Source organism: Dipodomys merriami, unplaced genomic scaffold (assembly GCF_024711535.1).
Source record: "Dipodomys merriami isolate MVZ:Mamm:240054 unplaced genomic scaffold, mDipMer1.0.p SCAF_577, whole genome shotgun sequence".
In the NCBI taxonomy this organism is placed as follows: domain Eukaryota; kingdom Metazoa; phylum Chordata; class Mammalia; order Rodentia; family Heteromyidae; genus Dipodomys; species Dipodomys merriami.
The window spans coordinates 591,720-617,268 of NW_027206154.1; the positions used below are offsets into that span (position 1 = coordinate 591,720).

A 25,549-nucleotide genomic window follows, 5' to 3' on the forward strand; every position below is an offset into this window, starting at 1 on the left:
ATAAATGGATTGATTTGTTCTTGTGTTTTTGTTTCTTTTTGACTAGGGAGTTGAAAAATCTTATTTCCTTTAAACTAATAGAGATAGTCTCACATAGACTTGAAGAGATACAAAAATATTCTTATCCAGTATCACCTCGGGGTTAAAGGCAAATAGGCTTTATAGCCACACAGACTGCCTCCTCTCCCTTACTAAGCATATGGCCTTGAACAAATGGGACACCCTCTCTGAAACTTTATGCTTGAGATGATGATGATATCTAAGGCTCTGGAGGGTTGTATTTTTTCTTTTTCTTTTTTTCTTTTTTTTTTTTTTTTTGCTTATGTGGTGCTGAGGAATCGAACCCAGGGCCTCAGGCATGCAAGGCAAGCACTCTACCACTGAGCTACCTTCCCAGCCCCAGGGTTGTATTTTTTCATAAAAATTAAGTGAGATGCCTGTCATTTTCATTGCATAAGAAGTATTGTTGGGTTATAATAGCCACTGTTTGCTTGTACCAGGCACTGTTTGAAGAAGTCCTTTGTCTGTATTAACTCTATGAGTTCTCATTAACAGGAGAGAATTTATTATTATCACCTCCATTTTATGGATGAGGAAACCAAAAGTAATTCACCATGCCATCCCACTGGAGACACAGGGTGGCACAAGCAGCCTGAGCCATGTATACCCACAGGACAATTCATTGCAATCAGGGCAAGACTGGCATTGGCTTGGTCTGGCAGGCTCCTTGTGGCCCTTGCTCTACCCTCCCACTCTTCCTCACCCTGTTCCCCTGCCTTGGAAATCCAAGCACCTCACAGGAAAATAATTTCTCTACCCCCACCCCACCTGCCCCTGTGCCAATCCCCAATGGTAGTCCAGAAACCTAACTTCTGCCAGGGAGCCCTCAGCCTGCTTCTAAGCCATTAGTCAGGCTGCCAGAGGGCTAGGCGATCTGTCTGTTTTTCACTTACAGATACCCGGGCAGCTGACAGAGCTGGGCATGCTTGGAAATGGCTTTGGCTGTGAGCAGAATATCAATGAAGGCTCTAACCCACCCAGCCGATGGTGGGGTTTATGATCACTGGAGGCTCTGCCCTGCCAGGAAATGTTTGCAGATCAGGGCCCAGCTGTCAGCCCCTGCCTCTCAGTGTATGGGATAGTTTCTTGTCTCTCATCCCTGTGGAAAGCAAGCTCTCAGTTGCATTGGATGGGCATCTGCCTCCAGGTTGTGTGTATGGAGGAGGAAGGGGTGGGGACATTTTCTACCTAGAAGCTGATGCCCCAAGGCCCAAAAGAGAGAAGGGTGGGAGGGGATGGGAGAAGAAAGGAAGAAGATTGAAAGGAGTCTGTGAATCTATTGGAAAAATAAAAATCAGCAGTAAATGACAGATGCTTGGGAAGTAAAAGCAAATACATAGATTATTTTAGCTCTTTTCTAACCTCAGACTTTTCTAGGTCATAATGATGGCCAAAACTGAGTAAGAGAGTTCTGGATGCTTTGAATTAGGAACAAAGCAACTCCTTAAAATTGTATTTAAGCCAAGAGCTGGTGGCTCATGCCTATAATCTTCAGGAGCTGAGATCTGAGGATCACAGTTCAAAGCCACCCTCATCAGGAAAGTCTGTGAAACTCTCATGTGCAATTAACCACCAAAGGAAAGAAAAAAAGCCAGAAGTAGAGTTGTGGCTCAAGTCGTATGCTACTAGCCTTGAATAAAATGCTCAGGGGACAGTGCCAGACTCTAAGTTCAAGCCTCAGGACTAGCACACACACACACACACACACACACACACACACACACACACACACACACACACACAAACTATACTTAAATGTCACCTTCTTTCTTAAAAATTCATACAAGTGTTCAATCTTATGCCATAATGTAAATTTTAGTCATCTACTACTTCACTATGACTTCAGGCATGTGTCCCCTACCCCTTTTCTCTCTACCTGCTCCTATCTCTCCCCCCCACCTTAGCAGTGAGTGTGCCTTGGAGCCTGGAAACACATACCAACCGACATACAATGTAAGAGGAGGCCTTGTTCATAGCAGCCTCCAGCAAGCTCCTGTTATGAGACCTAGGGATGCAAAGGTGAGTTTCCCCCACCCCATCTTCAGACAGCTCACAGTCCGATGAGAGAGACAGAGGAGCAGTGGACAGTGTGGTACAGCAGAGTCAGGACAGAGCAGCCACACTGACTTCCACATGTTGAATACAAACTCTACACTAGCATTTTTTTTTAACCTTATCTCTTCTCCAAACACAATTCTGGAGCAATGTTACTAAGCTCATTGGGAAAACCAAGGCTAAGAGGTTGAATGATTTGATAGGTGAAAGAGAGTCAATAAAGGAGAGTGTGACCTTGGAAATCAGTGAACCCAATCTGGACAAATGGCTCTAAAAGGTATCTAAAAGGAAGAAAAGCCAATGTTTAGTCTTCAAAGATAAGCACGAATTGACCAGACCTTTAGAAACAATGGGAAAGGGAGTTTTGCGTTTATCGTATAGTATGTGGTAAACACAGAGTAGTGACAGAGGCCAGACTTTCACTGAATGGTGAAAGAGTTGAATAGTATCTTATAATTAAAACGAATAATAGAACAGGATAAGACTTAAAGTCCAGAGAAGTAGATAGAATGGGTTCATGAAGGCCTTTTGTGGTTGAAGATTATCATTTAGGTTTTAGTAAACAACAGAAATTATTAAGTGGGGGGAATGGTATGGTTATGTTTGTACTTAGGAAACTCATTGCTATCCATATGTAGAGGACAAAGTGGAGAGACTGGATGCTCTTAGGATCCATCCAGCCAGCCAGCCATCCCCATTTGTCTCTATCTTTATCCACATTTGAGACTCTTCTGTCTTGTCTGCCTGATTTATCAGACTTGCCCATTTATCCTTACAGAACCCCACACAAGTCACTTTACTTCTCTGAGCCAGGGGTCCCCTATCAATAAAATAAGGATCATGATGCCAGCCTCAAAAGATTAGATTAGGGATTAAGTGTGATATTGCATGTGAAATCTTTTTATATATTACAAAGTACCATACAAATGTGAAAGATTATTATCCAGCTACTGCTGTCTCAGGTGTGTATAGTTTTCCCTTACTCCAGCATTCACTGAATGTGTGCTAGATATCTGCTATCTGTGTGTGTCTGTGTATGTAAGACAATGAAGAAATTATACCAAATAGGAAGAATACCAGCTTTCTAATGGATTCTAATATAACAGACATTTTACAAAAGGCCAGAATAGAAGCCCCTGTTTGGTATTTCTGACTTGATATATATCTGTCTCTCCACCCCCACCCCAACCCCCCATCCACCCACCTCTTTAGATTCACTGATGCTCACTGACTTTATCAGTCACATTAACCCTCAAATGCCATATCCTCTCCACTATAGCTCATTCTCACCATCCTCGCCATGAAAATTTGAGAACCCATGCCTTTAGAATAAGAGGAAAGGTAGTTCACAAAAACACCAGTGCCCTCTTTGGTGTGTAAGTTCTTTATAGTTTTCTTTATAGTTTTATAATCTTCTCCCCAATCCCCATTCTCATGTGGCTCCAAGGACTCTTCTGAAGACTTGAGACAATTTCACATAGATCTGATACTCTACATTCAGCTAAAAAACTTCAGCCTAGAAATGGAATCAATTTCCCTCTAGTCTACAGGCTCTGTGACTAAATTAGGACTACCAAGATGGTAGAGTTTGTAGTGACTTTGTCTTGTAAGTTGCTTGTCCTTTAATACCCCTTAAGAAGCAGTATTGCCTAGTAGAGTATAAGTCCTATTCAACTCCTTGCAAGCTTCATAACTCCATGAGTTTATGACTTATTTAACCATGTGGGAGCTTCAATTTTAAAGTCAATAGATGAATACATTCTTCCTCTTAAGGTTGTCAGAAAGACTGAGTAATATAATATCCAGTGGGAACTCTTGGTGCAGGACCTAACATTTTCAAGACTCAGATTATTTTCCCTTATCAGTGACCATACACCCTGTCTTGGTGTTTTTGTATGTAAGGGTACATTTGTGTTTGTGCAAGGGTGGACGTAGGTAGGCATGTTTTAATTTTGACCCACCATTCATAACTACTGAGACACTAGCACAGTGTCATGCAGTAGAATTTTCTTAATGATATTAGAGTTCCTTTGCACCTTCCACTTCAGTAGCCACCAGCCACCTGTGACTAGTGAGTACTCACATGTGGCTACTGCAGTTAGGGAAAGATAATTTTTAAGTTAATTTTCAATTAGATTAAATGGAAATAGTCACAAGAGACTCCTGTATTAGACAGGAGAGCCCCAGGATGTGCCCTTGCTTTTAATTACTCCTGAAATAATTATGCTACAAAAAATTACTGAACTCCTACTGTTTTTTCAGGCACTTAGACATGCACTAACTCATTTAACCCACATCAGCCTTGTGACATGAATAGTCTTATTGTCACCTTTATTTTGCTGATGAGGGAATTGAGGTGTGGGGAAATAAAGCAACTCCTTCAAAGCCATCTAAGAATACAAGGTCAGAACCCAGATACATGATTCCAAAGTCATTCTCTTTGTACGACCTAAACTTATGCTATTAGCTGTGTAGGCATAATTTCCAGAATATATATATATATATCATTTCCCCTTGTTATAAATCACTATGGCTGCAGAGGGGAGAATAGGTTTGGGCGATGAAGAAGAGAAGAAGGTATTTTGAATAGAAACAGAAAGGCGTACAAATGTAGCAGTGCATCACCATAACACCTGATGTCAAGAGCCCACCCTCTGGTCTCCTGGCTGGTGGCTTTGCTGTCTAAGTATCAGAGATAGAAGGGCCATTAGAGGTCACCAACTTCAAGTCCTTAGTTGGAGAGCTATGCAACAGAAGCCCTGAGACAAGGAGGTGATTTTTTCCAGGGCTGTCAGAGATGGCACAAGAGCCTTCTCCTCTATGATCTTTCTCCTATACCACACGTCCATCAAAAAAGACAAGATTTTCTTTATTTTTAAAGCCAGGTGCAGTGGCTCGTGTCTACAATCCTAGCTACTTAGGAAGCTGAGATCAGAGGCTCACAGTTTGAAGCCAATCTGGTCAGGAAAGTCTGTAAGACTCTTGAGTAACCATCAACAAGCAAGAAGTGGAGCTTTGGCTCAAGTGGTAGAGTGCTAGCCTTGAGTGAAAAAGCTAAGGCACAGTCCACAAGCCCTGAGTTCAAGCCCCAGTACTGGCACAAAAATAAAATAACAACAACAAATGGGTTATTTTACCATTACCTTTCCTTCCTCTAAATTGTTCTTCCATTTTTAGAGATTGCTCCTATGTTCTTAGATGCCAAATCACCAAAGGGCAAGAATTTATTTCTCTCTAAATCAGTTTTTTACAAACAATAAGCAAATCCTCTCCCAGAAACTTGAACATGGCCTCCAGAGAATACAGAATTTTATACAAGGTATCTTAGAAGTAGATAGAAAAAGCTTATTCCTTTTTTTTAAAAGAATGGGGAAAATGCCCATACAACTTTTCTGATGCTGATAATATTCTTCTCTCATCTCTCATTTTCCCACAACTATTTTGTCTTAAGGCTCTGGAAGCCTGTGGGAGGCTGTTGTGTGATTTTTATCTCCATGATTAAAGTGTTACACTTTATTGAGTTCTTTACATCAGCAGCAAAATCTGCAATGCAGGATTTTATATAACACCTCATTTTCTTCTCGCACCATTACTGATATTAACCTGGTGGCAATAAAAAGAAAATACAGCTTTTCTTATGATGTACTCTTTTATTTTTGTTCTAATAGCAAGAAAGAAAAAAGGGGGAAGAACAAACACAGAGAGAATAAGGGAAAAATTTTTACCCGTTATATGCCTTTGATGCCTTCTCTCTCTGTTCCATGACAGCATTCCTCTAAGAAAATCTAGGGTGGAGATTGACTCTAATCAAATATGTTTTCTTCTCCACCATGAACTCATTCAATAGGATTTATTCATTCAATAGAATTTGTTAATTTACTTATTCAATAGGATCAACTTAGCACCTACTTTGTGCCTGACACTGCTATATGTTTGACAGATAAAAATACCAACCATGCTGTTTCAGGTCGTGAGTATTTTGTTTAGTGGAAGAAATAGAGCCACAAAAAAGCAACAATAAAACAATGATATGATTGTAATTAAGATGGAGAACTTGAGTGACAACATAAGTGAAGGAATATTAGCAATCATATCTAGATGGGTTATGAAATCTTACAGAGGGCAAGATTCTTATATCTGTATATGGAGAATGCCTTAGAGCAAGACATTCCCAGTAGCAACATGAGCAAGGCCTTACAAAGCTCAGAGAAGCATGGCACACCTTGGATATTCTTACCTGGCATAGTAAAAGTATAGGGGGCCATCAGCAGACATGAGGAAATGAGGTTGGAGATGGGGCAGACCATTATGCAACTGACATTCATATGTGAAATAGATCTTCCATGCTTTCCAGTAATGGCCTATCTTAATTCTTCTAAGACTAAGTCAAAGATTAGAGAATCAAAGCAGAATCATAGAGCAGGAAGAAGTTGTACTGTAGACAGAAAAATCTATATTTTATTCTTGGCTCTGCCATTTACGGGATCCTTGAGCAGTCTATCAACAAAACAGGTAAGGTGAGGAGGAGTTGATGATTTAGGTTGTTGACAGTATTTCATGTGTCAAAGGATGGAGTAGGGGAGTAATACTCTACATATTGCAAAGAACCATAGAAGCTACATATCTGATTTTGATAAGGTTTATCTTTTATAGCTATGGACATAGTTTCATGTACAATTCTGGGACCACCCTTCAAACCAAGTTTGTTACCCACACCCCCATCTTACCCTGGCTCAACTCTTACCACTACTTGCTCACTCTCCCTTGCTATTTTCTTTTTTTTTTATTGTGAAAATACCATACAGAAGGGTTACAATTACATGGACAAGGTAATGAGTACATTTCTTATCAAGCATTGTTGCCTCCTCCTTTGTTTCCCCTTACCATCCCTTCCCATCTTCCCCCCACGCCCCCCCCACCAAAGTTGTAAAGTTCATTTTTCGACATAATGTCTTGTACATCTCATTGTTGCAATGGGTTCACCTCCCCTTCCACAAATTATACAAAAACCACTTGATGTTAGGCGAAATGAACCCCAAGATAAGGACTCAATTTTTTTTCTTTCTTGCTATTGTTTCTAACATATTTATGATATTTCTTTGTTGCTTTATGTGTCCCTTCCCTTGCTACTTTCTGAGTAAAGCAGTCCATAAATCCTGAAAGCCTCTTCAGTGAGAATATATGCCTGGAGCCCTCCTCACCTCATTTACAATTGAGTAAGGGACCCAGATATTTGAGTATGTGTAATTTAGGAGGATTTGTTGTTGTTTGCTTTGTTAGCTCTTGCTCTGATTCTATATCCTCACAAAAATGTGCAGTATTTATGCTTAACTATATTAAGAAAGTGCTCTATTTTTATAAGAAGCACATGATTATATAGGGAAAATGTTCCTTTCATTCAAATAGCCATATTTAGGACAAATCAACTCATTTTGGATCAGAATAGCATAACCTAAGACCATATGACATCTGATGTCCTCTTATTATAACTGGGGACAAACTTGGTTTTTAAATATGTCCTAAAAAGCTTATTCTTTGGAAACTTAATTCCCAGTGGCAGATGTTGAGATGTGGGGCTCAGTGGGAGATGTGTTCAGGTCCCGAGTGCTCTCTCCTCAAGTGGAATAGCTGGGCTATGAAATGGGTTTGTAGAAGTGGATTAGCTTTCTTCTACTCTTCTGCCATTTAAGAACACAGAGTTTGCACATTTTGGGCTCTTCTGCCTTCTACTAGGTTAAGCATATAACAAGAAGACTCTAACTTTCTTGGGCTGGTGTCTTGACCTTAGTCTTCTGAACCTTCAGAGCTGTGAGAAATTAATTTCTGTGCTTCCTAAATTATGCAGCCTCAAGTATCCTCTTACAACAATCTAATGTAAACTAAGATGAATACCTAGGAGACAGATACCCAGTCACACTTATTAGATGATGACACCCCCAATCTCAATGTATGGCCCCACTATTCAAAGCCAAAAACTTAGGGTCCAACATTGGACACTACCAATTGTACTTTGTAATAGGTCTTATCTTTGTACCATTCTCCACATCTTCCCTCCTGGCCCTGCTTGAATTCAAGAACTTTTCATTTTAAATTAATTCTCACTTGGATTATGACAAAAGATATCCTATTGTACGTGTGTTTGACTCTTAAAATATCCCGTTCTTCCTCATTATAATCTCTGTAATAATCTTTGTAGCACTTGTGGTTGTGTGTCAGCATGTCTGTGTGTATGTATGTCTGTGTTACTAGAAATCAAATCCCAGGCCTCATTCATGGTAAGAAAATGCTATACCACTGAACTACATTCCTAGCACTAACACTTGTCCTCAAATCTAAACAGACTCATGTTATTGTTCCATAAAACACTCCCACAGCTCTATTTTCTATTTATAAAAAAGGCATGATGGTTTAATGGCTCACAATGCCTTCCTTGAATGAGGCTATCGAAGCCATTTCTGACTTTTTCTCCCCTTATCATTCTCAGGCCCTTTAGTCCTGTAAACACACTGTCTGGACTAAGATTTTTCAGAGTCACTTCCTTTGGAAGTCTTTCCTGAACACCCATTAGACTGGTGGCTCCAGCATTCTCTCACCCATCCCCCCTCACCCATCTCCCCATATAGCCTTCAGAGCAACCAAAAAGCTTGAACGCTTGTCTGTCTCTCCCACTGTATTGGGAAGTCTGAAGACAGAGAGGATGAAGAGAACAAGATAGTGAGAGGCAGAAAGGAAGAGAAGAAAGAATAAAGGAATGGGTTTCAGATCCCTGCCGATGCCTTTCTTCTCCTCCACTCCTCTTCTCTCTCCTCAGCTGCTGTGCCAAGTAAAGCAGGTAGAAACCATCTTATTTTCCCCCAGGATAAAGTACATAATTTCAGCATGAATGCTGGCACCTTGAACACTTCTTTGAAAAGCTGTAATATGTACTCTGCCAAATGGGAAGAATGCATTAGCATGGAAATGATTGAATGGCTGTCCTGCAGTAGGCTGTCTCCATAGGCCATGCCAGGGAGAAAGAGTTTGTGCTTGTGTCTTGAAGGAGATAAGGTGGGAAGGCTGGCAGCAGCTGTCCCCAGTTACAGGATGTGGGGGGGGGGAGGGAAGAAAGGGGAAGAGACTGGTATAGGACTGTGCATGGTATAGGAGCCCTAAGAAGTTACCAAAACCATTCTCTAGATGGGGAATTTGACATTCAGAAAGGGAAAAGGATTCTCAAGGGTCACAGAGCAGGTTAGTAGGAAGGCCAAGATGAATTTTCTGGGGAGAAAAGTGATGACATTTACCAAGGACTTTCTGTCCCCTGCTTGGGAGTTAGGCATACATTCTTACTTCTCTGGATCAGTTGACAAAACTCCTGCTGCAGATGCCCCTACACTGTCTGGTCACAAATATTTATTAAGTTTTAATATGAGCTGATGGTTGTCCTAGTTTCACCCTTTTGCTTTACTGTAAAGCAACATTAACATTTAATGCCAACTTAAAAGTTCCTTAGTTCTCATGGGCTTACATATCATCACTTGGTCCACCTCTTAGCCCAGAGATCTCGACTTCTCGTTGAGACTTGGGCTTCCTGAGGAAAGGCATGGTTTTCCCCCCTATCCTTTTACTTATTCTCCATGGAAGGGCTGGTGTGTGTGTGTGTGTGTGTGTGTGTGTGTGTGTGTGTGTGTGTGTGTGTGTGTGTGTGTATGTGTGTGTGTGTGTGATTGTGTGTGTGTGTGTGTGTGTGCAATCCTCCAGGGTAAGGGTCAAGGAGAGGCTTTGAAGGTGATGAGATATGAGTTAGAATCCTAGCTCAACCTTTAACTACCTATGAGGTCTTGACAAATCAATCCCCTGAGCTTCCTCTAAGATCATAAGACTGAGATCACTATTTCCTTCAATGGATTGTTGAGTCAGGTGAGCTCAACTGGTGTGAGAGCTACTTGTAAACTCTCTGCAAATGTGCAGGATGGTGGTTACTGTTGATAGATTTCTTATTGAACAAAGAAGGAAATTGTACTTCTTTGATCTGGGTCCCCAAGCTCCTCTCAACTCTGTGCCACTAAAGCACCTCTTCCCTACTGCTAATCCCTCCCTACATAAGCAATTAAGTGCAAGTTGTCCATCTACCCACAAGAGTTTGAGCTCCAGAGATCCTGATGCCCTATGCCAAGCTTAGCATTGCTGAGTAATTGAAAAGAACTCACTAGGAGTCTGTAAACACCTCCACATTTTGTTAGGCATAACACCAGTCACCTCATTTAACTCTATGACCATGCTGGGTGTTTGTGATTATTATCTCTATAATTTCCAGATGAGGAAACTGAAGCTCAGAAACTGAAGCCCAGAGAGTTTACTAATAACTAAAATGATATCAGACACCAAGTCTACCAGACCTCTCAACTACTCCCCACCTCTCATGACTGCCCTTCTGTGATCATTATCATCACTATGGCTATCACTTGGGTCACCAGTAGCAGATACAGGGAGCAGGAGGCATTCCTTCACCTAGGAAGCTATGACCCCAGCCTTCTTATGATAGGCCTTTGCCCTTCTTTCCAGGCCTTAGAGGTGGAGGAGGAATATAAGTAGACGAAGGCTCCCTTTAGCCAGCCTAGATCTAGCTCTTCCTGAAACCTTACAGGGGCCTATGAAGTACCTGCAGGTGTTCAAGAGTATATCCATCGTTTACATGCAGATTTGACTTTTCATTTCCAAGAAGAGTTGGATTCTAAGAGACAAATTAGAAAAGCAAGGTGGTTTTTATCTGGGTCTTGCTGCTACCGACATAATTTCTCCACCTAGGCATCACTCTCATGGCATTTCTTACCACCATTCAGAAATTGGGCTGTTCTGAATAGTTTAGTTGTAGGTCAGAAGCTTGGGCTCCAGTCTCGGCTCTACCACTTTCAAATTCTTTTCTCTGGATTCCTCATATGTTGGCAGCACTTACCTCATAGATTGTTATAGGAATATTACAAAACAAGAGTAGGCAGTGCTCTATAAATGTCAGCAACTTTGATGGTGTCATGGTGAAGAGCATGGTTAATGTAACAAAACTGGGTTCTGCCAGTTATCACTGTGATTTGGGGGTTCCCTGGCAAGCTATTTTATCTCTGTTCCTTGAGTTGCTTTATCTGTAACCAAGGTTTCTATCTGATGAATTTGTGAGATTAATTGGTGCCTGGCCGTAATAAGCACTACACTGTCATCTTTATTTCTCTGTTCTGGATAGCATATAAGCTCTGGGACTTCCTATGACTGCATCCCTCATTGCACTTTTTTCTGAGTCCAGAACACTCCACTAATTCATTCATTTGTTTATCTGCTCAGCAAATACCCAAGATATGCCAGCTCCTATGATATACTCCATGGGTACAGAGTTAATCATTCTCCTTGCCCTTGAGAGGTTCATGGACCATACCTTCCTCCTCAATCCTGTTGCTGTGCGTGATTTTCATAAGAACCATACTCTCCTTTTTTTCTTCCTGCTTTCCCTGGCAATTGCACAGTCCCATTTGCTTCTTCCTCCATCTAAACTCTCCATTTTAGAGAGCTCTAGGCTTAATCCGGGATCTGTCTTTGTCCCACACTCTTTTCCCAGTGGTTTTATTATTTTTTAAAATTTATGGTAAAGGTGATGAACTTACATAAGTAAGGTAATGAGTACATTTCTTTTAAAATACTGTTACCCCTCCCGCATTGTCTTTCACTACCACTCCCCTCTCCCCTCCCCACCTAATTGTAAAGTTTATTGCCAACATAGTGTCTAGTGAGTATCATTGTTGCATTAGTTCATCCTTCCTCTGCTGTTTCTATGATTCTCTTTCCCTTCCATGGATCAGATAAGCTTATATACAAGACAAAGAGTACTATATGCAGTTATTTCTATTTTTTCCTTTCTGTTTTCATTTTCTGTATCCCAGTGGTTTTAAATAGCACCGCTATGTTAATGATGCTCAAATTTATATCCCTAGACTAGTTCTTTCCCCAGGGAATGGCTTACATAAATTTAACTTCGTACTTGTAGCTTCCAGTTGGGTATCTAATGGGTATCCATTTCAAACTGCAAAGACCTATATTGGAGTTCTCACTTTCCTTACCACTACTAGTCCACTCTCCTATCCCTGTACATGGCATAGCTATATCTATACACTTGCTTAAATCACAAAATGGATTCATCTTCGATTCTTCCCACAAATAATCCATGCAAAGATTCCATTGGAGTGGCCAAAATATTTATCAAGTCTGTCCTCTTTTCATCTCTACTGTCATCACATTAATTCAAAGTGCTTTTGTCTCTTGGGGAAATTATATCTAAGTTCCTCCACTCATGCCTCATTGAAGTCCATTATCTAAATAGTGAGCTAGGTATCTTTACACTGATTCTCTGTTGGAATGGCTTTCCATTGACCATAGGACAGACTCTAAACCCTGACCCCAGCCTACAAGGTCCTGCAATGCTCCAGATCCTATGATCCTCTCAAGTTCATTTCCAATTCACATCACAATCCTTCCACTAAAAATGTCACATGCTTACTTTAGAGTCTTTGCTACCTATAGTTGTCTTGCCAGCTTTTTAAAATGGCTGGTTTAGTTCCAGTGTCGAAGCCTTTCCTGATCACCAGGTAGAATCTGTGCTCATCCACTTTGCTATTGGCCTCCTGCAGCTCATCTTAGAGAATCCTTAGCATGTATTACAACCTCCACTATGTAGCCTATCTGCCTTCTGTTGGTGACACACACCTGGGTGTCAGCTCTTCACATCAGGCACCTTATCTTTCTTGCTCACCTTCAAGTCCTGTGAGGCACACAGATTGTAGCTTTAGAGTAAATAAGTGATGAGCAAATGAATAAATATTTTAACAAAAATATATATTTTTTAATAATCGGTGGGAATCAAGAAAGGAGAACTGCCATCCCTGTGAGAGTTAAGGAAGTCTTTGTCAGGGGGTCATTTGGGCTGAGCAGGTGTTACCAGGTGGGGAAGGAAGGGAGGTCAGAGACAAGCATGCCCACTTGAAGGAAGAGCAGACAGAAAAGCATCGAGCAGAGGGCATGAGACATTTGAAAAGTCACAGAGTTTCTATGAGGTTGGCAGGATGTGAGACACAAAGAAGAAGGTGAGGAGCCCCTCGCCCACCCGCTTGCTTCCCTGCACAGCTGCCTGGGTTTCTTATGTAGTTATCCTCCTCCAACCCCTGCCAGCCCCGAGTTATCGTACTTATTGATCACTAGACTGTGGCAGGAATTTCTGTTTCACTATATTCAGGATGTACCTGAAAAAGGAAGGTTTAAGTAAGCTACCTCAGAGATTTATAATATGCACGATTGGAAAAAAATTAATGTTATTGTGTTTGTTTCATTTACTTGGGTTTTCGTTGTTGTTTTGTTTGCTTGCTATGTTGCCTAGCCTAGTCTTGAACTCCTGGCATCATGTGATCTTGCCTCAGTTTCCCAAGTAGCTAGAACTATAGATGCACACCACTGTACCATGCAGTGTTAGTTATTAAGGAAAGAGTTCTCCATTTTTCTAACTTCCAGAACTAGTTTTTACTCCTCCACAGAAAAAGACAAAGACATATTTTAGTTGCTAACAAAAAGAATATATTGGGGACTTTATTTGCTCAAGTCCCATAGTGGAAACAACTTCTTTGGGCACATCTTAGTGGGGAAGAACATTCTCAAACACGTCTTACTCCCTCCACACACACTTAATACTTTTGAGAAGCAAGACCAATGGTCTATCTACCCCCAGGCCTGCAGTGGAGCAGGCTGTTTGGGGGCTTGCCTGACTGTGATGGGGTAGCAGCCCATGTAGTGTGGAACTATAGCAGTAGGCAGGAAAATGAGCCTTGGACCAGCCACTTGGGTATGAGACTCAGCTCTGCCACTTCTGTGTGATGCTGAATAAGTTTACTTGCACTCTGTTCAGTTCCTTCCTCTGCAAAACAGGAATAACAACAAATCTGAAGTTCAGTTTCCTCCTCGCCTTTTTCAAAGGTGAACTAAAAGCCCTCTGCCCTTTCTGAACTGGATCTCCCTGGTCCACCTTCCCTTCATGAGGTCAAATACATGATAGACTCTGAATTACTCCCAAATGTGAACAATTTAGCCCCACGTCAGAGCACTGAGCTCAAGTTTTGGCTTGTGCCAACTGAGATGAAGCAGCAAAGCAGCTCTGAATGTAGAAAGAAAACCCATTTCCTCCCTGGTGTCTAGGAGGAAGCAAACTCCACACTAAATTATGTTGCAAATATGCCCCAAGGTAGTTTTAATTTTATTGGCACTGATTTTAATTTACTCTTTAGGCCCCTGACTGCAGGATGAGCTGTTGGCTGCTGGCAAGGGGAGAGCCCTTCATCACTTGGTTTTAATTAAGGTTCTTAAGTTTGGAAGGAAAAGAACAGAGATGTCCGCGGCCTCCTCCCTCCCTGCCCCCATTCTCATTCCCAAGCTATAATTAAGGCCTTGCATTTGTGACACACCCGATGTTCTACTATGGCAAGTAATGTACCTTGTTTTATTGCTAGAAAAAAAAAACCAAGATGCATTTCTTTGTTCATTAATTCACTCACCATTTCATTTTATTTCATTTATTCCTCAATCAAACATTTAAAAGATGGCTTACTATAGGCCAGGCTTTGTCCTGCTCCTGTGGGTTTAAAAATATCAACAATAGAAGATCCCTGAACTCAAAGAGCAAAATCTCCTCCCATAGGAGATGAAAATAAGTGAATTTCAGTGCCATGTAGAGGAGGATCTTCCCTTAGACCGAAGGATAAAACAAAACATCTTTTTTTTCTTCTTTTTTGATGATCCTGAGAATTGAATATAGGGCTTCAAGCATGCTGGGAAACAGCCCAGTCCTTCCTAAATTTTATTTTGAGATGGTGTCTCAGCCTAAGCTGGTCTCAAACTCACGATGTAGCCCAAGCTACATAGGGTTTTGATCCTCTTGTCTCCGCCTCCCAAGGATTACAAGAGTGCTGCAGCCTCCCTGTGATCCTCATGCCTGGAAAAATAAGGTTTTTGAATCGAAATTTTTGTACTAGTTCAGACAAATAATATTAGCTGCTATAACAATCAACCCTGGGGCTGGGAAAGTGGCTCAGTGGTAGAGCGCTTGCCTTGCATGCATGAGGCCCTGGGTTCGCCTCCTCAGCACCCCATAAGCAAAAAGAAAAAAGCTGGAAGTGGTGCTGTGGCTCAAGTGGTAGAGTGCTAGCCTTGAGCTGAAGAGCTGAGGGACAGCGCCCAGGCCCAGAGTTCAGGCTCCACAACCGCCCCCCCCCCCAAAAAAAAATCAATCCCTAAATTTCAGTGGCTTAATATGCTGAAGGTCCATTCCACTTCTCTCTTCCATAAGTCTGATACATTTATCTAAAAGTATTAATTCAGAGACATAGGCTTCTTCATTCTTATAATATCATCACATCTGACTTTCTTGTAGCACTAGGGTTTGAACTCAGAATCTCACCATGCCTTCAGCCCTTCTTTGCATTGGTTATTTTCAAGGTATTTGCTCTATTCCCTGGCCAGCCTACACTGTGATCCTCCTATTTGTGTTCCCCTATCACTGAGAATAACATGCACTTGCCACTGTATCTAACTACTGGTTGCAATGGAATCTTGTGAACTTCTTTTTGTCCAAGCTAGCCTGGAATCAAGATGATCTCATGATCTCTGCCTCCCAAGTAGCAAGGATTACAGGCTTGAGTCACTGCTGCCAGTTAATACCATCACATTTAATGCAAATTTTAATGTAGGTTCTCTTGTCTGATGAGAGACATTTTAAGGTTGAGTAAAAATTAACTATATGAGTGTGGAGGTTCCTCAAAAGACTCCACATAGAGCTCCCCTATGACCCAGCAATCCCACTTTTGGGCATTTACCCAAATGTTTACAAACAAGACCACACTAAAGCTACCAGCACAACTATGTTTATTGCAGCATTATTTACTATAGCTAAGATATGGAACCAACCCAGATGCCCCTCAGTAGATGAATAGATCAAGAAAATGTGGTATATATACACAATGGAATTCTATGCCTCCATCAGAAAGAATGACATTGCCCCATTTGTTAGGAAATGGAAAAACTTGGAAAAAATTATATTAAGTGAAGTAAGCCAACCCCAAAGAAACATAGGTCCCATGGTTTCCCTTATTTGCAATATCTAGTATATGTATGAGTCAAGCAGAAAAGGTCAGATAAGGTGATATTAGGAAAATGAACCCTAAGATATGTATTTAATTTTTTTCTTTCATGCATTTGTTTCTAATGCACTTATAAGATTATTTCTTTGTTGCTCTGTATGTCCTTCCCCCACAGTATAACCCCTGCTTTCACTGTATTTGATGTTGGTATAATTTGTGGAGGGGAAGGGGAAAAACAAGTCATTTAAATAAGGATACAGGTGGACCCGTTGCAGCAATGAGAAGTACAAGTTGTCATGTCGAAAACGAACTTTACAACTTTGGGGGGGGGCGGAGGATTGGGTGGGGGGGGCGAGGGGAGGCTGGGAAGGGATGTGAAGGGTAAACAAAGGAGGAGGCTACAATGCTTGATAGGAAATGTACTCATTATCTTGCCCATGTAATTGTAACCCCTCTGTACAGTATGATCACAATAAAAAAAATGAAAAAAATTAACTATATGAAAGGTTAGAGGAAGTATATTCCAGGCAGTGTGAATTCAGAAACCACAATTGCAATCAGAGTGGTTCAAGGTACTCCAGGTAATTCTATGTGGCTGAAGGACAGAGTATCAGACCATAAATGGCAAGAGCTGAATCTGAGGCCAGAGTTCAGATCACGAGTCTTCAAAATGTTAAGGGGATTGATCTTTATCTTGTGAGTAAAGGAACTTATTTGCTTGGTTGGTGCTCTATCATTTGAGCCATGTTTCCAGCCTTAATTTTTTTCCCTTGTGCCAGTGCTGGAGCTTAACTCAGGACCTCTGTGATCTTGCTTGGCTTTTCATTCTGGTTTGATGCTCTACCACTTGTGTCACACACAAGCTTTTTGCTTACTAATTGGAATCTCATGGTTTTGTCTGCCTTGGTTGGCTCTGACCTTGATCCTCTGAACCTCAGCTTTCTGAACAGCTAGAATTATGGACATGAGCTACTAGTGCCTAACTGTAGCTCAGTTTTAAATATGGCACTAACCTATTTTATTGTATTAAAAAATCATTCTGATGTGCCAAAAGAATCAGTTTAAGAAGTTATAATAGTAGATCAAGTGATGAGAACTTGGATCAGATCTCACCCCTGGCCTTCAGGATCTCATAGGAAAGCACACTCATTAGCCAGATTGAAGATACAGTAACAAGTACTGATATCAAGGTCCAAGCAGGAACCTTTGCAGAAAATGAGGGATTATTTTAACTAAAGATGATTTTTTAAAAAATCATCAAGGAAGGCTCCTCTTCTTTACTCATTTACCACTTTTACAGAAGAGAGAATTAAGTCAAGATGAAAAGTTGCTGCGTGCCTATAATCACAGACTGAGTTAATTAACATTATAGCATCCACTTTGGCTTTTCATATTTGATTCTAATTGTGCAAACCCAAGTCCATAGAAACTAGTTTAGGCACAAAGCATAATCGGGTTTGGTGTTTATGTATCCTTTCACATTTCTAGTCAAGTGCTGGATAAAGTACAATAAAAAGGGAAAAGAACTAAGCCCTCAACCTCAGATCCAATTCCAATACATTTCCTAGACCTTTTTCTGCACTATTCCAGCCTCTAGAATTTTAGGATAAGAAAGACCCTTAGAAATCAATATCCTTTATTGTGGTTGTAGCCAATGCAACTAGACATGAAAAATAAATCCAGAGAATAAAAACTAAGAAATAAACATAGTTGTGCTGGTAGCTTTAGTATGGTCTTGTTTGAGATCATTTGGGTAAATGCCTAAAAGTTGGATTGCTGGGACATAAGGGAGCTCTATGTATAGTTTTTTGAGGAACTTCCATACTGCTTTCCAAAGTGGTTGAACAAGTTTACGCTCCCACCAACAATGCAGTAGGGTTCCCTTTTGGCCACATCCCCTCCAGCATCTGTTGCAGCATTATTCACCATAGCTAGGATACGGAACCAACCCAGATACCCCTCAGTAGATGGATCAAGAAAATGTGAAACACACACACACATACACACACACACACACACACACACACACACACACACACACACACACACACACACACACACACTGCCCCATTTGTTAGGAAATGGAAAGACTTGGAAAAAATATATTAAGTGAAGTAAGCCAGGCCCAAAGAAATATAGGTCCCATGGTTTCCCTTATCTGCAATAACTAGTGTATGTCTAGGACAAGCAGAAAAGGTCAAAAGCTATGTTTATATGACCATATAAGATGATGCTAAGCGAAATGAACCCCAAGATAGGGACACAAGAGGTTTTTATCTTTGTTGCTGTTGCTGTTTTTAATGTACTTGTAATGTACTATGTGATTTTTTTTTGTTTCATTCGTATGTTCTTCCCCTATAGTATAACCCCTGTTTTCACTGTATTTGATTCCAGTGCCCTGCATCTTGTATATACATTTTTCTAATTTGGGGAGGGGAAGGGAAATAACAAAAAGCTGAAATAAGGATACAGGGTGACTTATTGTAACAACAAGATGTACAAGACACTATGTTAAAACGAACTTTACAACTTGGGAGGGAGGGAGGAATTGGGGAGGTGGGGAGGAAAAGGATGGTAGGGGAAAACAAAGGAGAGGGTAACAATGCTTGATAGGAAATGGACTCATTACCTTGCTCATGTAACTGTGACACCTCTGTAGAGTATCTTTACAATAAAAAATATATAAATATAACATTTACAACAGCAGCTACAAATATAAACGTTCTGGATATAAAAAGAAATGTTCTGGTCTGGAGGTTTTGTGCAAATAGAGCACTTAACAAGCACAAATTCCTAAGTTCAAATCCTGGTGCAAACAGAGGAGAGAGAGAGAGAGAGAGAGAGAGAGAGAGAGAGAGAGAGCTATGAGAGTTGTTAGTTTATTGGAACATTTTATCTAAACAACAACATCAAAAACTTTATAAACTCCCTATTTGTAAAGGAAACCTAAATAAAAGGAAAGTTAAAACATGTTCTTAGGTGAGAAAACTCCAATTCATGAGTTAATTCTTTCTAGAGCAACCTATGAATTTCATTTTATTTTATTATATATGTATATATATATATATATATATATATATATTGAGAATATTGTCAGGATTTGGGGACTGGAGCTAATTAAAAATTTTGAATAGAAAATTATGAAAAATCAATGGATGTTCAGAAAATAAAACACAATGAATTAGATATTAAATATTTGAAAAATATTTAACCATATAATAAACATATACTTACATAAATTTAGATTAAAATTATTCCTAAATAAGATTTTTTATGCACCAACTTGGTAGTTTAGTCCCTCTGGTGATATAAAGTAATATTGAGATGTTACATGTTTAGGAGTTATGGCCTTTCTAAGGGCAAGAAATCAAAAGTTATCAGAATTACAAAGATGCATAAGATCTCAGAATTTTGTATCTGGGATGTTTAGCTTGGTTTGCTTTGCTTTGCTTTGTTTTGATTTTGAGACAAGAGCTTCATTAAATAGCCCAAATTGGCCTTCAACTTGTAATTTTTCTGCCTCAGAATCCTGAGTGCTGGGATTATAGGCATGCACTTCTACATTCATCTCTAGGAATTGTTCCTGCATATATATATATATATATATATATATATATATATATATATATATATATATATATGAGATGCTGCATATGCAAAGCCTATCACTAAGACATTGTAACAGGAAAGGATTGAAAATGCCTTACATGTCTGTCAGTAGGAAACTGGATAGTTTATAGATGGCTATTAAGTGGTGAAGTGACCTTTTGTTTACTGAAAAAGAATCATCTCCATGATCTATTCAGAGGGAAAAAATCAGACCTGAGTAGCATACTTGAGGTACCACTATTTGAGGATGGGGAATATAGTACATATACAAGCTATCTCTTGAGGAATACACAGCAGTCTGATCATATTAGTTGCTTCTGGGGAGCAAAACCGAGTGCCTGGAGGGTGATATGGAAGGAAGATTGTCACTGTAAGTTATCGCAAACCTTTTTTACTTTTGAATCATATGAGTCAATCACTTATAGTTCACCTGCTGGTTGTTGAAAGAGAAGTCACATTAGCCACCAGGCGTGAAGGATGATAGACGCCATACCCAAATGCTTATCAGAAGAGCATGCCTCTAATTCTTGCTCCTTCACCAGCTTGCTGGCCACCCTTAAGTAAGCAACCTCCCCATCAGGGCTAATCCAAGAAAGGTCAAAGAAACTGATTTTCAAGGCCTTCTCTGGTTCTGACAGCCAGAGATATAAAGAGATATAAATTGCAGTTTTTCCTCACACATTTCTTAAGTCATCTCTCTACCACCTCCTTTCCTCTACAGCTCATCAAATGCTCAGAGGAAAAGACAGACAATTGAAGAAAATAAAATTGCAAAAATGACTTTTATAGGGCTCCTGTTGAATCATTGTGTATTCCACCTCCAAAGCTGAAAATGATGAGTTTAATATCACACAGAGCCGTGCATCTTGTATCTCTCAAAAGACAGCTTATGCTACCCAGAGAACTGGGAGCTCAGCAAGACATAATTTTTCACTCCAACTTGGAGGCAAATGAAATGACAGTCATCAAGCCCACATTCTAAAAGCAACATGGTTTTCATTTGGCTTTAACTTCATTGGAAAGGGTCCCGAGGAGGGAGAATCTTTCCAAATAGGATCTTTTTCTTTTCCTCAGATTATGTACCCAAAGAAGGTAGAGATGTAGCCAGGTTTTGCTTTAGGTGTCTCCATGTTGGCCATGATGACAATACGTTAATTTTACCAGGGGTCAGGAAGCTTATGTGTTAAGCCCCAATTATTCTATGAGCTTGAGTAAATCTCTTCCACATTCCAGCCCTTCATTTTTCTTACAAAGGACTGATAGATATGTTTTGGGCAGAGAGGTAGGAAAAGAAGGTTGTACTTGAAGGATGTTGAAACTCTAATGGCCTAAAAATTTACTCCATTTCTTCCAGTCCATTATAGTATCTGATCTTTAATTCAGTCCTTCTGAAGACAGTTGCTGAACATCTGTACTTACAGACATTGATCTCTTTACACACATCTCCCATACTTTCTCAGAACATCAACAGCTAGTATCATGCCAACGTAGGAAGCACCTTAAATATATGTAAACAGAGAGCAGAGAAAGACTAATTGATGTGATTTTCACACTACAAAAGCTTCTTCCCATCATGAGCAATTTAGATGTTATTGGGGAACAGGTATAGGTTCATCATGAAAAAATTAAAAGAAGACACCATAGGTAAAGTTCTCACATATTAGATACATAGGAAGTAATAGAGATTATTATTACTGTGTCTGATTCCCACTAGGACTCTCTGAGATTGGAATCAAAACACATTTTTCAGATGAGAAAGTTGAGATATAAAATAGAAACATGATTTATACTAGATCCCCCAGATAGAATGGCAAGTTTGGGGGTGGGGGATATAATACTAGGCCCCAAACAAATACAATTAGGGTACAATTAGGGAAGCAGTTCTGCTTATCGGATGACTATATTTTTCTAATGTCTCATCATGAATGTGTTACCTGTTCTGCACAAGCACCGTCCTCACTGAACATAACAAAAACCTCACTTCCTCAGAACACCTCCACAGAGGGATACTGGTGGCACTGCTCTCAGACCCTGGGGACATACTGGGTAAAAGTGAAGAGAAAGTGATCCTCATCTGCCTCAATGCCTCCAAACACATTGCAAATAGCTGCCAAATGTGCTGACACTAAGGGCCAGATTAAAAGTGTGTGTGTGTGTGTGTGTGTGTGTGTGTGTGTGTGTGTGTGTGTGTGTGTGTGTGTGTGTGTACACAAGTGCAGGCAGTGTTTGGTTTCTGTCCCATTAAGACAAGCTTTGTGGTCCCAGACTTCTCATTTTCTGTCCTTTTTGTCTCAACAGAAAACAAGTTTGGAATTCTATATTGACATCCACGCCCACTCCACCATGATGAATGGCTTCATGTATGGCAATATCTTTGAGGATGAGGAACGGTTCCAAAGGCAGGCTATTTTTCCCAAGCTCCTTTGCCAGAATGCTGAGGACTTCTCCTATGTAAGTCACAAGCTCTCACATAGCCACCCCTCTCACCCCCGGGATACCCCAGTGCTTTTTCCTTTTGCTGCCTCCCTCTCTCTTCTGCCTCGGATCAGTTTGAGTGGACCTTTATAGAACACTTCCAGTTCTTGCATGAGTGATAAAGGCAGAGGCTTACAAGCTATGAGTTCGTCCTAAATCAGGAAGCAAGACTCCAACAGGGCAGTGTTTGAGTTATCTGAGAAGCTGGCATTTATTTAGTGGGTCTGACCCCAATATTAACAAGGAAAAGAAACTCACTGAGTACCTCCCCCAACTCATGTTGGTTCCAGGGGCTCTTTTTATCTACCCTAACTGGTTTAATTTCAAGTTAACATGTCTGCTCAAAGGGCCATATGCCCACCATTCTCTTCTTCCACAACTATTTCCCAGCTTCCATTTCTCTGTCAGTAATTGGCAAGTGAGCTCTGTCTACTCTGACTATACCACAGCTTCCCAGGATGACATGTATAGCTATAGATATGAAAGTCCCCTGCAGACAATAAAGACCTCAACAAACTCCCAAGACTGTTGCTACCTTATCACATGTGAGAAAGATGGTGCAGGTTGTAAGGCAACAGTTTGAAAAGGCTTGCAGCAGAAGGCAAAAGCGAAAAAGAGCAGAGAGCAAAGATAAGGGAAGGATCAGAATATAATGCTGGAGCATGTGATTTTTTTGCCCATTTCCCTTTGTTTTGACACTAAATCTCTGGGCCTTGTTATTTCCATGTGGCCACAGGGGGAGAAACCCATGGAGGTCATAGCAATTTTTGGAGTTGATGAGCTGAAAATTCACCTGCTCATTGCTTCAGGCTGGACATTAGTGAGGATGATGGATTTCTTTCTGCTCTGTAAAATGCATTTTGAATCCAAGAATCTTTGCATGTTAGACCAGGAGAGAAACTGAGATCATTTAGTCTAGTCTTTCTTTCTACCTAAGTGGTACCAATGGTACAGGAGAGTTGAGAATCTAGTGCAAAGTATCCATCAATTAAAGGTAGAATCAAAGCATGTACCTGCCCATTTGAAGATATATTGGACAAAAATAGCCACACTTTATGTAGGAAGCTCTATGGGATGGCCAACTTGTCTCTTTGAAACCAGGGCAATTTCAGAGCAGGCTCTGGCCTCCTGGGTCCAGATACCTTGGAAGGTAGGTCACAGGTCTCAGAGACCCTCTCAAGGGTGAGGTTTCCAGGACCTACAGAAGATATACCATCTGGAAGCCTTATTTCTGACTTTGTCTAATGATGTTCCTGCAGTGCAATCTCCTTAGGAACTCAAGGCTGGAGTCAAATTATCTATCCTGATCCAATCAGGGTCACTTCTCTGATTTTCAGATCCCAACTCCAAAATTGGAGAGTTAGATATCACTACAAGGGTTTCAAAGAGACCTTTTCCCATCTGACATTCTATGATTTTTTTCATCTGTTCTTTTACTTTAACACACACACACACACACACACACACACACACACACACACACACACACACACACACACAAAGAGTTTTGTTTCTTTCACTGTCTCTTTTTTCCCTCTTTTCCTTCTTTAATCTCCTTCTGAATACTGCAAATATCCTCTTACTAAAACCACAGTTTTCATTCCCTTAGATTTCCATAAGTTCACAACATCAAGTGAATTGACCCTCGCAATTCCACTATACAGATGAGAAACTGATGTTAAGCCAACTAAAGCAACATACTTACTGTTTCACCATCAAGAGGCAGTAGAACTTGTGTTTCAACAGAGGACTGGATGGAACTTCTCATTCTTTTCTATCTACAATAATGGGTTATGTCAACACCCTAATGAAGCAGCATGACCCCCAACCTTTGCTGATGTGGGACACGAACCTAGCTATCTCTAGTGGGGTTGGAAACATGGGGTTACCTGCAGGCACATAATCCTAGGCTCAGAGCTCTACTATTTTTTTATTTTTATTTTTTTATTGTGAACATACTGTACAGAGGGGTTACAATTACATGGGCAAGATAATGAGTGCATTTCTTATCAAACATTGTAGCCTCCTCCTTTGTTTCCCCTTCCCATCCCTTCCCATCCTCCCCGCCCCCCGCAATCCTCCCCGCTACCCCCCCTCCCTTTATGAGCGTCAGTTTCCCTAACTGTAAAGAGTTAAAATGTTAACAATTATGCTTAGGCCTTCCTTTGAAGCCTAAATGAGACACTACATTTGAGAACAAGATGATAAACTGAAAGCACTGCCTATAGTTTATTTCTGATGATCAGCATAACATAGTCCTTTCTACTTCCCTGTCTGCTTTCTGGCACTCGATGCGCCCCTGGTCAAATTTCCATCGAGAGTTGTTGAAGGGCAGTCACTATGATCCAAGAACCCTACTCAATTCTTTCACTTAATTGGGATTGTTGATCCCATCTATCCTTTTAATAACCCCAAGAGATGGGATTTCTAATGAAGAAGACCTGGAGACACGGTATGATTTTCTTGTGACTCAGTAGCCAGAAGGAGCCCAATACTAATAGTTCCCTTTGACTTTCTCTCATAGTCAAGCACGTCCTTCAACCGGGATGCAGTGAAGGCAGGGACTGGCCGACGCTTCCTCGGTGGGCTCCTGGACCACACTTCCTACTGTTATACCCTCGAGGTCTCCTTCTACAGCTACATCATAGGGGGCACCACAGCTGCTGTGCCCTACACTGAAGAAGCCTGTATCCTTCAGCAGGTACCCACCTGGTCATAGGCCACCCCTCATCCATCTGACAGGCATTCCTGGGAAGGTCAGGAGTCAGTCCCTGCTCAGGAAAAAGGTAGATTTTGGGTAAGCATAAAGGTAGCAAGACCTGGGGATCGCATCTTCATACTGTCTTGTTCACCCCTGACCTTCATATGCCATTCACATGGACATCCTTCCAACTGCGTTTACAGTTCCCAAGTTCCAAATCCCCCTGGACCCAGGCCTCCCTACTTGGCCACTCTCTCTTTCCTTTACCCTCCCTTCTCTTGTAAGACAAGTTTTCCATCACCTGTTTTGTTGTTGTACTGGTGTTTGAATTTAAAAGTCTTGGGCTTCATAGGTAAATGTTCTACCCCTTGAGTCTCATCTCCAGCCCTTTTTTGCCTTAATGATTTTTACATTCTGTCCAAGTCCATCTTCAAACCATAATCTTCCTACCTCATCTTCCTCCCCACTTCCCTCTCCATGTAGCTGGGTTGATAGCACGCACAGCTAT

The 25,549-nt window shown here is 40.8% G+C and overlaps 1 protein-coding gene across 4 annotated transcripts in view; it reads left to right on the plus strand.

The window, feature by feature from the left end:
- LOC138813031 (BEN domain-containing protein 5) overlaps positions 1-25,549 on the plus strand; it is a 624,491-nt gene that overhangs the window by 534,332 nt on the left and 64,610 nt on the right. For all 4 annotated transcript variants that reach the window (XM_070001309.1, XM_070001310.1, XM_070001308.1 and 1 more), the window contains exons 7-8: positions 22,164-22,316; positions 24,865-25,027. In XM_070001309.1, coding sequence (XP_069857410.1) covers positions 22,164-22,316; positions 24,865-25,027 — 316 coding nt within the window. The remainder of the gene's footprint in view (positions 1-22,163; positions 22,317-24,864; positions 25,028-25,549) is intronic.